At 39.4% G+C, this 12883-nt stretch overlaps 1 protein-coding gene across 7 annotated transcripts in view; it reads left to right on the top strand.

The window, feature by feature from the left end:
- NFIB (nuclear factor I B) overlaps nucleotides 1–10322 on the top strand; it is a 233567-nt gene extending 223245 nt beyond the window's left edge. For all 7 annotated transcript variants that reach the window (XM_047701107.1, XM_047701113.1, XM_047701112.1 and 4 more), the window contains one exon: nucleotides 3588–10322. In XM_047701107.1, coding sequence (XP_047557063.1) covers nucleotides 3588–3717 — 130 coding nt within the window. In that variant the 3' untranslated portion in view covers nucleotides 3718–10322. The remainder of the gene's footprint in view (nucleotides 1–3587) is intronic.
- The last annotated feature ends 2561 nt before the right edge of the window (nucleotides 10323–12883 follow it).

Raw genomic sequence — 12883 nt, 5'->3', positions numbered from 1 at the left:
GCCGTCACTTCCAAAATGCATCCTAAGGTCAAAATAATTTCTTTGCTTCTTCCCTTTTTGGGGCATCCGCATTGTACATTTGGTGAGAATAATGTAAAAATATTAACCATGATATCAGACATTTTATTTTTTAGGATTTTGATTTAACTTGTATCTGTTCTGTATATAAGGAAATGTCTCATTATATGCACAGAGTAGAAGTCATTAGGGTGAATTCTGGTTTGTGTTAAGGTATAGTCAAAATCTCTTTTTGGCTTTTATTGTGCCTGGTTTTTTAAAGTACTTTATATTCTTTTCCTTTTTTAATGGTATGGCCTATGTATATTTTCTAAAGATGTGGTTTCTACTTTTAGTCATGCCTATCTTCTGTTTGCCGAAAGAAAAGGTGATTTGGCAATGGAGAATGGAATGAAAGCAAAGTCTGTGCATGCTTAAAGATTTGTTGCTGAAATAGCTTAACCTGACCTTGAATATTTTGAGATCTTTCAGTTATGTTCGCACATCCCTTTTACATGGAGGCACAGATTATTGGATTGGACAAAGGATGATTCTTATTCCATTATGAACTAAGACTATTAAACACATTACATATAAGTAGTTTTGTATGCGGGGATAAATATGAATATGTGTGTTTATTTTACCCATACTGGTGATCAGAGGCATTGATATATAGAGAGGGAGTTAGATATGTAAAAAGCATGTTACCTGAAAAACTATGCAATTTGAGGCAATTCTCTTTTTGAGATGAAATGACCTAGGTTATTTTGTTTGATTAAACTCTTTTTTACATTGTTATCATAATCTTTGAATTTGTTTTACCAGCTATTTTTCAACGAGACTACCAAAAAGCTCTAAGAAATGTCTGTGTCTTACAGTTCTGAACCTAACCTATAAATTGGCAATGAGAGACTTGTAAAACTCATATATGAGGTCTGCATAGTGTTAATGTTTGAGATTTATTTCCCCCAAAGGTTCATAAATAGTATTGACAAATATATTGCACTCTGCAATTTTGACATGGTCCTGATGTAGGATGGGAGGTTTGAAAAGTTTAAGTAAACATCTAAATTGAAAATGTTAGATATTCTGCACCAAGAGTCCTATAGTCACTAGCCTCAATTTGTTTTTACTGAGCATTTTCCAAAGGATAATACATGTCTCTTTTTAGAACCACATAAGAAAGCTGCTGCAAAATAAACCCCAAATTCCTGTCTTTTTTGCCATCAGTTAGAGAGACTTCTCCATTTAAGGAGTCACATCTATTTTCAATCATTAAAATATACTTTATTTTCCTAAAGTGTGCAACCTATACATGACTTTCCAGACCCCATTGAATTTGGGACTCGCTTTTGCAAAGTGATTTGTTTATAGTTGACACCGGCTTTTACTGTCAAAGATCATCAACTTGAGCTAGTCTTTTTATTTTTCCTACATGCTTTCCATTTCAGGTTAAAAATAATGGGTATCTGTTTTTGTCATTTGTTTTATTTGCTAAGAAGTAATTAGCATTGGCTATAGCCAGACTCTATAGGGATTGACAAGACAGTCGTTTTCTTTGTGGGGCTTCCCTTTCAGTCAGTAAGATAACCACAGCTACAGGTGACTATGCTAGGAAGTAAAAAACACTCTCATGGTAGTAAAGTACAGTGAAAGGCCGGTTGAGGGGAAAATAGCTTTCAGGATGGATCATGTAACATTCTCTCCCAGTCAGTCATGCAAAGGAAAGATGTGTGTGGGAAGAGAGAAATATGTGAAAATAATTAAGTATCTTGGAAAAGGTTTCAGTAACAACTATTCTAATTCTTGAGAATTATGACTTTTAAACAGATAACGAGGACATCCCTTTTTAGTTTGAATTATTTCTTGTTCAACTCTTATTTGATTATTCCTCAATCTTAAGTTTTTGTTAATACCAAACGTCTCTAATTTTAAGCTCAGAGATGCCTATTTTCTTTTTAGAGGGGGACAAATCACAACGTGTTTGTGGAAATACGTGATGATGACGATCCCCACTTTTTAAAAATACAGAGTTGGGTGGGATTGAGACCCCTTAAGTGATTTGTTTGTATATCCAAAAATTTAGTGGAATCCACCCTGTGCTAGTATTACATTAAATGGAGAACAAAAAGAGAGATGGACTTTGCTATCATAGAGCTCATAGTCTAATCATAAAATCCCTCCAGCGTGAAATTTTTCTGTTGAATTATCAACTCAGAAATAAGCACTTAGACATGCACTAATAAGACACATTTTGTGTAGAGATATCACCAGAGTAAAAGAATACACACACACACACACACACACGCCTGGTTCTTCTTTAATCCAGGCTTTATTTATTATTATTATTATTATTATTATTATTATTATTTATTTTATTTTTTTACAAAATTGTTCTTCAAATTAATATCCCATAAAGGTTTTTTGTACCTTTGGTCTTCACGTATGAAAAAAATGAGATTATCTAGTTTGATATCTACAATAATAGTGTCCATCTCACCTCATGGTTTCAAAAGTAAAGGATATTACGTTAAATTTAAAACATTGAAATGATGTCTCCAAGTCAGGCCGTGATAAAATAGGCTGTGAGACTATCTGTTTGATGTTTTCTTGGTTCGTGATGATTTATGCATCTATTTATTAGCTGATATTCATTCTGAGTGGGGTGCTGAAACAAATAATGGTCTGGTTAGGTATCCCCCCAAAAATGTATGGTATGTAGGGTTGTTTTGGGATCTGCAGATCTCAGATTATTTTCCTCCAGATGATAACTTGTTTAATGAGAGATTATGCCAGTAGCAATGAGAGAACTGTTCCTCAAGTTTCTTTAAACAGCTCCAGATCCAACATAGGTGAAAGGGGAGTTGGTTGGAGGGGGACAAGAACTTGGCCCTCTTGCTCCCTCCAGGACCCCTCCCAGCAAACCCTCCCCCAACCCCCCAGCTCTCCAGACACAGAACAGCTCAGATGTGGTGAAGTTCCTAACTTATGGCGGGGACAGGGAGTGCCCAAGGCCTCTGGTGCCAGCATTTCAAATGACATATTATGTACTGGCCTTCTTTAAAAATGTTATTTTTTTTCTTATCATGAGGAAAAAGGAAAATCTTTCATGACAGCTTACAGTTGTATTCAATGGATAAGCAGGTGAAACACTGAAACCCATCTCATCGCTGAATTGCTTATGAACTGAAAGTAAAGCAAGATCAGAGAATAATGGGCAAACCATTGTGGATTTGCTGCTTTCTTTTTCCTTTTCTTTCTTTCTTTCTTTTTTTTCTCCTTCATCGAAGTAGATCAGATATTTTAGGAACACACTCAATCAGAGTTCAACAGTTGTGTATAAGCCTGACTTGAATTTCTCCTACCTCACCATTAGCCTTCCCCTTCCATGAAAGAAATAGACCATGCAGAGTATGTACCTATAATATTTACAGTGTAGCACGCTAATCTCATATGAAACTGTAATATGGAAAAAAGTTATAGTAGTAATTTGATGCCTATGGGATTTATATTTCTAATATCGTTGTAGATGTTAACATTGTGTTTCTTCTTTTTCTCTTCCCTCCCTCCTGCTCCTCTCCTGTCAACAGTCCTGGTACCTGGGCTAGCTTGGTTCCTTTCCAAGTATCAAATAGGACACCCATCCTACCGGCAAATGTCCAAAATTACGGTTTGAACATAATCGGAGAACCTTTCCTTCAAGCAGAAACGAGCAACTGAGGGAAAATGAAATACAACAGTAGTTTAAGAAATTAAAAAAAAAAAAAAAAGGAAAAGTGGAAGACTGGACAAAACAAAAGAAACAAAAAGGGAGAAAGGAAAGCAACTGAAGAAAGAAGATATATAGACCAGCAATTGCAGCACTTACAATCACTAATTCCCTTAAGGTTGAAACTGTAATGACATAAAAAAGGGTCGATGATATTTCGCTGATGGTAGATCGCAGCCCCTGCAACGTAGCCTTTGTTACATGAAGTCCGCTGGGAAATAGATGTTCTGTCTCTATGACAATATATTTTAACTGACTTTCTAGATGCCTTAATATTTGCATGATAAGCTAGTTTTATTGGTTTAGTATTCTTGTTGTTTACGCATGGAATCACTATTCCTGGTTATCTCACCAACGAAGGCTAAGAGGCAGCATCAGAAGTGCTGGGTGACGGAGCCATGAGCCAGCCATTTTCTAAGCACTCTGATTTCTAAAAGTTAAAAAAATATATATATAAAATCTCTGTAGCCTTTAGTTATCAGTACAGATTTATTCAATTTTGGCCCTTAACCCAGCCTTTTCCAGTGTGTAACCCAGTTTGAAACCTTAAAAAAAAAAAAAAAAAAAAAGAAAAGAAAAGAAAAAAAAAGAAAAAAAGAAAAAAGGAAAAAAAAACAGTTTGAACACAAAGGCTCTATGGAAGAAATGCCTCTATGTAGGTAAAGTGTTATCTCTGCATGCAACAGTAAAAATTAATATAATATTTTCCCCACAAAAGAAACACTTAACAGAGGCAAGTGCAATTTATAAATTTATATCTAAAGGGGAATCATGATTATAAGTCCTTCAGCCCTTGGACTCTAAATTGAGGGGATTAAAAAGAATTTAAAATAATTTTGAACGAATTTATTTTCCCCTCAGTTTTTGAGGGCATTAAAAAGGCATTAAATCAAGACAAATCATGTGCTTGAGAAAAAAAAAATTAACGAAAACACAGCACTTATGTTGGTTTAGCTGCAGCCTCCTTGGAGGTAGGATTTATTTATTTAAAATTACTGGTTGCATCAAGAACCCATAGGGTGTACGTACAAAAGGTTCTATAAAATCTGCATTACAGAGACAAAGAGGCAGGCAAATCCATGTCACGAGGGTAAAGCTTACAGTTTACAAACTGGGAACGCCAGGGTGTAGGATGTAAAAACGCACTCTTGAGAAAACAGTTGTAATGAGGGTGCTGAAAACTTGCATGGTGCTTTCAGACATTAGCCTTGTTCAACAAATTTCTTGTATTGACAGATCTGTAGTGTGCATGGGCAGACACATTTTGCCTCTATGTCTCTTAAAATTTTAATTAAAAATACTCTTTCCAGTAATCCTAATTTGCACGAAGATATAATGTCCACATTACGTGCCTTGCCTTGAAATCTAAAAACAAAAAAAAAACAAAAAACAACAAAAAAAACACAAAAAAGTGACATCACTACACTTGTTTTGCTGCATTTATTATCATTTTAAATCTTTACCATTTTTATGACAAAATATTTTGTACTCCAGACGAAGAAAAATGTGTGACATCTTGGATTTTTTAGACAGTTATACCTTTATCTCACATTTATAAAGCATATCATGGCTGTGTATAGTTGCCGCTTAAAAATTGTAATCGACCAGCAATATTTTCAGTATTTTGGTGTTTTTTCTATTAACCTTTCATGTTTTTCATCTTCCAATTAATATTTGGGGGGGAGGGGTTTCAAATTTATACGAATTATGCAATACCAAGTTTTGCCTATGTAGGTAGTGCTTTTAGCTGTATTGGTTATTATAGGTAAGTACACAGATTTAAAAAAAAAAATAATGTATGCTTTTTTTCGTTTGTTTGTTTTAATTGACCAAAGTGGGTACTGCTATTTTTGCAGTGTGATGAGGTCCTTTGTGTACTGAGAGATGGACAGGGGATTTTTTTTAATATACATATATATATATTCTGGGGGGGGTGGGAGGATTTTTAACACTTTACAGTGTAGCTGTGAAGAAGCAGTGCCCCCTGAGATGGGCCTGGGCTGCAAAGCGACTGTTCTGTCTACTGTGACAAACTTCAACTTACACAGGTTCCCCCTTCTCAAACTTCCCACCTGGGGTGCAGGCTGAACTCATTTCTGGTGTTCGTAACAACAGAAATAGTAAGAACAAGTGAACACAACAAATTCTCCTGGAGGCAGACTTAGCTTAAAATTGTCTTACCTTCTTTTTTTTTTTTTTTTTTTTTTTGGTCCTTTTTTTGTGGGGGGAGGGGTTTGGTGGTGGTGGTGATGGTGGTAGTTTTTCTGGAAAGTTCCGGATCCACAGTGGAGAGTGAGCCTGTCTCATATTTGGCAAAAATATCGGTGGAAGAATCCACATAGTGGAGGTTTCACACTTTGGGGGTTTAGGTCTATTTTCTCCTACAAAACCCATCATCCAGCTGGAGGGGTGCTCCCACAGTCTTTCTCCACAACTTCTCTTTCCCCATTTCTTCGTTTCCTTATTGGTAGTGGATGATTTACCTGTGACTCACTACTTCACATGGATGGCAGTGCATTTGGGTTTTTGTTTTTTGCTTTTTGTTTTTTTTACTACATCCAGAGGATTGAACAGACGGTTGCTATAGTAAATGTATTTGGACTTTTTGATTAAAATCAAAGTTCAGTTTTTAAGGAACAAAAAAAATTAGTAAATCTTGTTCCACTTTCATTTTACCTGACCTTTCAAATGGAGAACCAGAGCAGAAGGGAAATGTAAAATATTCAGAAATTAATGTTCCTGTGGACGAATTAAACCCATTAGATGCTGATGGGATTTTTTAAGGGATGGTGCCTCAAATATATATTTGATTTAGTTTCCCCTGAGGGCTAGTGGGTGAATGGAGGCTGGTTTTATTTTGCTCTTACACCCCTCTCCCAGCCTCCCAGTTCCATTGCGGGAATTCATTACTAGAAGGAAAATCTTTCAGAATTAGTGACACATACAGAGAGGGCTGTCTTGAGGAGCCCCCTGACACCTCCCCCCCCCCACCCCGGGGCCACGGCCTAATAAAATAAACTGTCCATTGTTCTCACAGCGTATGATTTAATAATGAATACTTTAGGACAATGCTTATGGGTCTAGAATTGTATTTGATTAGCCCATTCAGTCTGATAGCCCACATGCTGGATAGCACAGCAGGACCCCAGCCACGCAAGTTGAAAAGTAAGTCCGATCATTTCTGTGATACTTGCCCTGATACAAAACAGCTCATCTCAGCCAAGCTCTTCACGTATCTTTGACCTAGTAGGTGAACACATCGAACCTCACAGGACACGCAGTATTTTTTAAAGGCAGACTCGCTCTCTCTCTCTCTCTTTCTTTTCTTTTTTTTTTTTTTTGCCAGAGAATGAGCAGTTCTAGCTAAGTCAGTTACACACTGTGGGTATTCCTGCCTGCCTCTTGACTACAAAGGCCTAGTTCAAGTGTTGGTTTTTTTGTTTTTGTTTTTTTAATCCATTTTCCCCCCTCCTTCCCTTTTGTGAGAAAACTATTAAAGATACTACTATCTATGGGAAATCTCAAATCCAATTTTTGGCCTCCTCCTCTCTTCCCAGGGAAGTCTGTCTTCTGACTAAGGGCCCCGCTCTTGCAGACCTTGCACGCCCCTCCCTTCCCCAGAACTCAGAGCTTCAGGATGGCGAAGGTCACCCAAGGGCATCAGGAAGGGGTGGTCTTCTGCCCCTCCTCGCCCCCCGTGCGTTCCGCAGCATTGTTCAGCTGTTTCCTTGCGTGGCTTCGTGGCTTTGTGGCCCACCACTCACAGTGCCTCTGAAGTTTCCTCTGGAGTGACATGAGCGTTGGAGGCTTGTCTAAGGGAAAATAAGTAAATAAATAAATAAATAAATAAAAGGCAGTGAAGGAGACTGTACATAAAGACATGGCAAAAATCTTAATGATAGCAATATAGTTATGGGGTAATGTTCGGGTGGGCAGCTCCATTTAAAAAAAAAATATGTGAATGAATCTGTGAAGCTGCAAAGTAGCGAGAAGAGCGAGAGATCTTCTTAACGAACCGCCTACCTTGTAGACAGTAATTTGTACACTGTATAGTTTTGTTAAGAATTTTTTTTAAATTAAAATTCCCATGTTTGTAAAGCTAACTTTTTAACAATTATAATGGAACTGTATGTTGTTTCCATTTTTAAAGTAAACAAGAATATTCCTTGTTTGGAGACTGGACTTGAGTTAAAACTCTCCAGCCTCTTAAGTTATGTATTAAAAAAAAAAAAAAATCTGTCCATGTTAGGAGTTATTTCACAGATGCCTGTGCTTGAAAAGCATGGGATACTAATCCTTTAAAAAAGTGTAAATGGAGAAAAGTTATATTTTATGAAGGTTATTTTGTTGTATTTAGTATTGGGAAAGTTGGTTTTCAGAGCATTTCAGAATGTCAGAAGCACCACTGTCTTTTTTTAGTATATACGGCCTTTAGCAAAAGTTTTTGTGATTGTTACGTGATGGTATTTAAGGTTAAGTTTCACAGAGCATTCGGGATAGGCAGAAAACAGAAATCAGTGCTATGTCTCACATAATGTGTCCTCAGGGAGCAGAGTACTGGATTTGTGACTGGTAGCTTCGTAAGGACTCAACAAAGGGGATTGCACGGGGACATCTTCAGCGCTGGGACACCAGGACATGTGCTGTCCCTAGATTCAAAATCTAGGCACCATGTGAAACGATGAAGGCTGCAGAAAGTTATCCCATATTCAGTGTACAGTATTCATTTTTAATGAAACAACTCTACAATATTGCTGGCAGATAGGCCCCGAGCATGACATTCAATATAGTTTACATGTTCCTGTCAAGGTCTTGGTTAACATTAACCAGCTGCATGCTTCCTGGACTTAAAAAAAAAATTGGGTTTCGATAGAAAACTTTTTTTTTTTTTTTTTTTTTTAATGTGCAGGCTATTCAAGTTCAATAGGAAAAGCTCGAACTCGAAATTGAATGTTTTACTCCATGCCGAAGGAGCTGAAAGCTGCCTTCATATTTTGCACTTTCTGGTAGTTCCCCTGTTTTTTCGAATTCCTTAAAAATTGTGTGGGTGGGGTGGAGCACTGCGGTTGGGGGAGAGCATGGACCACTGATTTTGCCCTTTGACCCTGCACAATGACCTTTGCATCAGCCAAACTCATTGCCATGACAACTCTTTGTACTGTGTCCGTGCCACAGATCTGTTGGTTACATTGTTAATAGTAAAGGGGACAAGTTGGAGACGGTCAATTTTTACATTTTTTTTTTGTTGCAATTTTTTCTTCAATGGTTGTAAGTAGTTCTTTTTTTTTTTAATAATAAAAGGTTTCACTAGTTAATACTCTTTAGAAATATCTGTGTGTTGCAATTCAAATGTATGTTGAGATTGTGAAAAGTGCTTCAGTGCTACTAGCCTACCTGGATGCTAGACCCAGCCTCTGAGGAGCTCCTCTCAAATGATGACAGTTACCGGTGACACCAGGTGGCCTCCACACGCCAAGGGCAGAGTAAGCTAGTGACACTAAAGCAGTCTTGTATTACTGTAATTTTTGACAGAATGGTTTTGAAAACTGTGCTACAGGGACTGATGTGGCAAATATATCTCTTTATGCAGAAGGAAGTCTTTTTTTTTTTTTTTAAAGAAGTATGGCTTATTATGCATTCTTCATCAAGGGCATTGAAGTTGCATGGACTGATAAAAGTTGATGCAAAACGAGAAAGAAACAAAACAAAACAAAAAAAAAAAAACCAGCAAAATGTTTACCAAAAAACTCAAACAAATGAGCAGTGCCTGTTCAATTTCACAGTCTCTGTTGAGTTCAGTTGTAAATATGTTTCAAATGACATTTTCTTGGGAAAAAAAAAAAAAATCTCTACAACATTGTAGAATGTGAGGGGTAACTACATCCCAGGCATAGGCTTCTCAAAGCTGCATTAGATTATGTCTTCATCAAGCTGTTAATTTGTGCTTATATCATATAGAACTTTTAGCATCCTGGGAAGAGGTACCCCCACTTCAATGATATTTCTCTGAGAACAACTTTTGTAGGACTGTGTGTTTCTTTAGATACATTTAGTACAACTGTAGGTGACGAGTAGTCAGTTACTGCTTGCTAGCTACACACCAGGGTTGATCCATTTTAAAACTTTTGGCATTCTGTCCTCATGGGCCATAAATACAGAACCTTGTATTTTAATTAAATTTTTTTTAAAAAAAAAGGAGGCACATGCACAATCTCCGTGTTGCAAACCTTTAGAGGTAGGATGTATTATATGACAGTTACTTAATTTCTGGCGTTCAGACCTCTGGGATCAGCCCCAGATTGGGCCAGAATGTTAGCGAAGGTTTTTATGATGCCCGGTTGGAGGATAATGTTCTTTGGGTACTTTTTGTGGGTTGCAAATGAACTCAGTTGCCACAAGTTTTAAACTGGTGTAAATCAAGCTTGACTTAATGTGATTGTTACTGTTATATCCAGCCTATACTGCTAGCAGCTGCTCATACTGCAGTTAATTACTGGAAGCGGATATATTTCCTATGCAAAACCTGTTTAAACAATAAAATGAGCTATGCTACAGACTCTGGCCTCATGTTTTATTTTCCTCCTCCTCGACCCCTTCCTGCCACCCTCTCCCTATGTCAGTGCTGGGGGTCGGTAGGATCTTGGAGGATGACTCCGGTCCTCCGATCTGGGAGTCTTGTAGCACTGGTTTCATTCCGTAACCTCTGGGATAGTGACTCTTTCAGTTCAATACTTGGCGATTTGACGCCGGGCTCAGGTATAGACGTGTGAACCCTCCGTGCGCCTCCGACTGGTATAGCCTTCCCTGGTTTCCAAAAATGCAAGTGCAGTTCTAGAATGTTGGGCCCCACTCACAGCCAGGAAAGGCCTTCCAGCAACAGGGCAAAGGGAACTGTGCCTGGATGACCAGACTGTGGTCCCTCCAAGCGGAAACCACAGGGCCTCCAGCGCACACACACTGGACAGGAGAGGTAAGCCCTGGGGCCACCCTGCATTGTGGGTTTAGTGCTTACAGGAGACCCCGGGGAGCAGTGTCTCCCTCCAATGCCTAAGAAGGAATAGCACCCGAGGTTTCCACGAAGCAGTGCTGCTGCCTGGGGCAGTCAGGACGGGGGTTCCTTATTCACAAGGAAGTGGGACACACCTTTGGGAGGATGGGGTCTTGAATCCCAGACCCCTTGAAGGCAGTGTTTCAGAATGGAGTCAGCTGTAGTTCAAGACTAGCTCATTGAAAAGGAATGAGCTGGTATGGTTTTGTGATCTATCTGAGTGATGTGCACAAATGAAGCAAAAATAATGCAAGCTTCATTGAAAAGAGGGAGATAAAAATGCCTGGAATTTGACCATTCCAAACAAAGACTTGCTGAGACAGAGCCGACAATCTGATTGGCGGCTCAGGCCCCTGAGCGGGTCCCCACTGCAGCATGTAGGGGTGTATGGAAAGTGGTTGACTACCATCTACTGAAAGAAAAGAGTCTTCTGGAAGGTTCCACGGGAGACGGTAATTGGGTGTCTTAGAAGATTAAGACATCTCTTGGGAAATAGTTTGCGGAGATTAGAATTGAAATAAAATTTTTAGCTATGGAGGCACTTTTTGCCTTTGCTAAAATGTTGGGCTTCGGTGGCATTGATCAGGATTTAGGGACAAGAGGACAGACAGGCAGTTGGGAGACAACACTGTGGTAATTTAAAGTCCAGGCTCTGGAGTGAAACGGCAGGATTTCAACTTCAGGAAACAGCTGGACTAGCTGTGTAACAAGGTATATAAACTTTCTTGGCCTCAGTTCCCTCGTTTGTAAAATGAGACACCGATGAGAGTACCTGTCTCATTAGGCTGTCGAGGGGGTAAGATTGTTTATGTAAAGCTCTTACAGAGGCTGGTACATCTTACTGATTATTACCATTATTATTATTAATTATTGTTATTATTAGACAGTGTGACACATACGTCAGGAACGAATGGATTAATTAGATCATTTCTGTTAGAGTGAGCACATAAGAACGCGAACTATTGTTACTGGCAATCGTGGGTTTTTTTTTCTGTTGTGATTTTAAAATAATTGAGATGCTGTTGGTCGGAGATCACGGCTTTCTTTCCCGTTTAGTTTCAGTGCTGTGGCAGCAAGCCTCTCCTGATAGACGTTCCAGCCGATCCCTTCCAAGAGACCGTTCCTTGAGTGGAAGCTGCAAGCCTGTACATGATCCGATCGTAGCTTCCAGAAGTTCCCTCCAGGTGATGTCAATATTTCCCTTTCTTCATGAGGAAAGAAAAGCATTAATTTCTTAATTGTGTTCATTCTCGCAGGAGCTTTATTTTATAGGAGACACTCAAATTTGCAAGGAATAGAAGTTTTCTCGAATAGAAAGAAGTCACGAGAACCAAACTGAAGACATTAAGGGAAGAGGAAGCCCAGGGCGAGAGTGGGGTGTCTGACCTCTTTTCCCTCCTCTGACAAGCTGACAGTTGCCATCTGTGCCTCTCACATGACACTCCATTCTTTGCTCTTAAGGTGGGGACTGGATAAGGATGTGAAATCTGGGATGGATAAGCCTGAGATGTGTGTCTTTCCAGACTTCATACAGAGGAGCCCCACCGAGTCACAGGCACACCAGCTGCTCCCCTGGGAAAGGCAACCAAAAAACGCTCTTTCCCTCCACCCCCCCCCCCCCCGCCCACCTTTCTAGAATCCCCTTCTCTGCATTCTCCCTTCACTCCCTGTCCACCAGGTCTCCCAGATTTGTTCTTTCCACTCAGGGTTGGCATCTCCGAGGCTGCTCGCACTGTCTCTTCCTCCAAAAAGTCCTGTCCCCCATGTCAACGAAATACCCGCCTCCGTGGCAGTCTGCACTGCTGGACTTGAGGTGACCAGGGTATTTCACATTAGGGCCTGAGTGAGATTGAGGGCAGAGTGGAGGTGGGGAACTTGTATGTGCCCAGAAGTTATTATGCTATTATTTTTAAGACAGATGATTCCTCTGGGGTTAGATTATGTGGGGAAGGCTTTGTGGTATGCAGTTTTTTACTCCTGGGGCCAAGAACGCAAATGGCTACAGCCCAGGGCAGGGCAGGGCAGGGAGCCTAACTTGGTGAACCTGGGCAGAGGGAACAAATAGGGTG

Source organism: Lutra lutra, chromosome 13 (genome assembly GCF_902655055.1).
Source record: "Lutra lutra chromosome 13, mLutLut1.2, whole genome shotgun sequence".
NCBI lineage: Eukaryota > Metazoa > Chordata > Mammalia > Carnivora > Mustelidae > Lutra > Lutra lutra.
The sequence above is the reverse complement of the archived record's forward strand: the minus strand, read 5'-3'. Positions and strand labels throughout refer to the sequence as shown.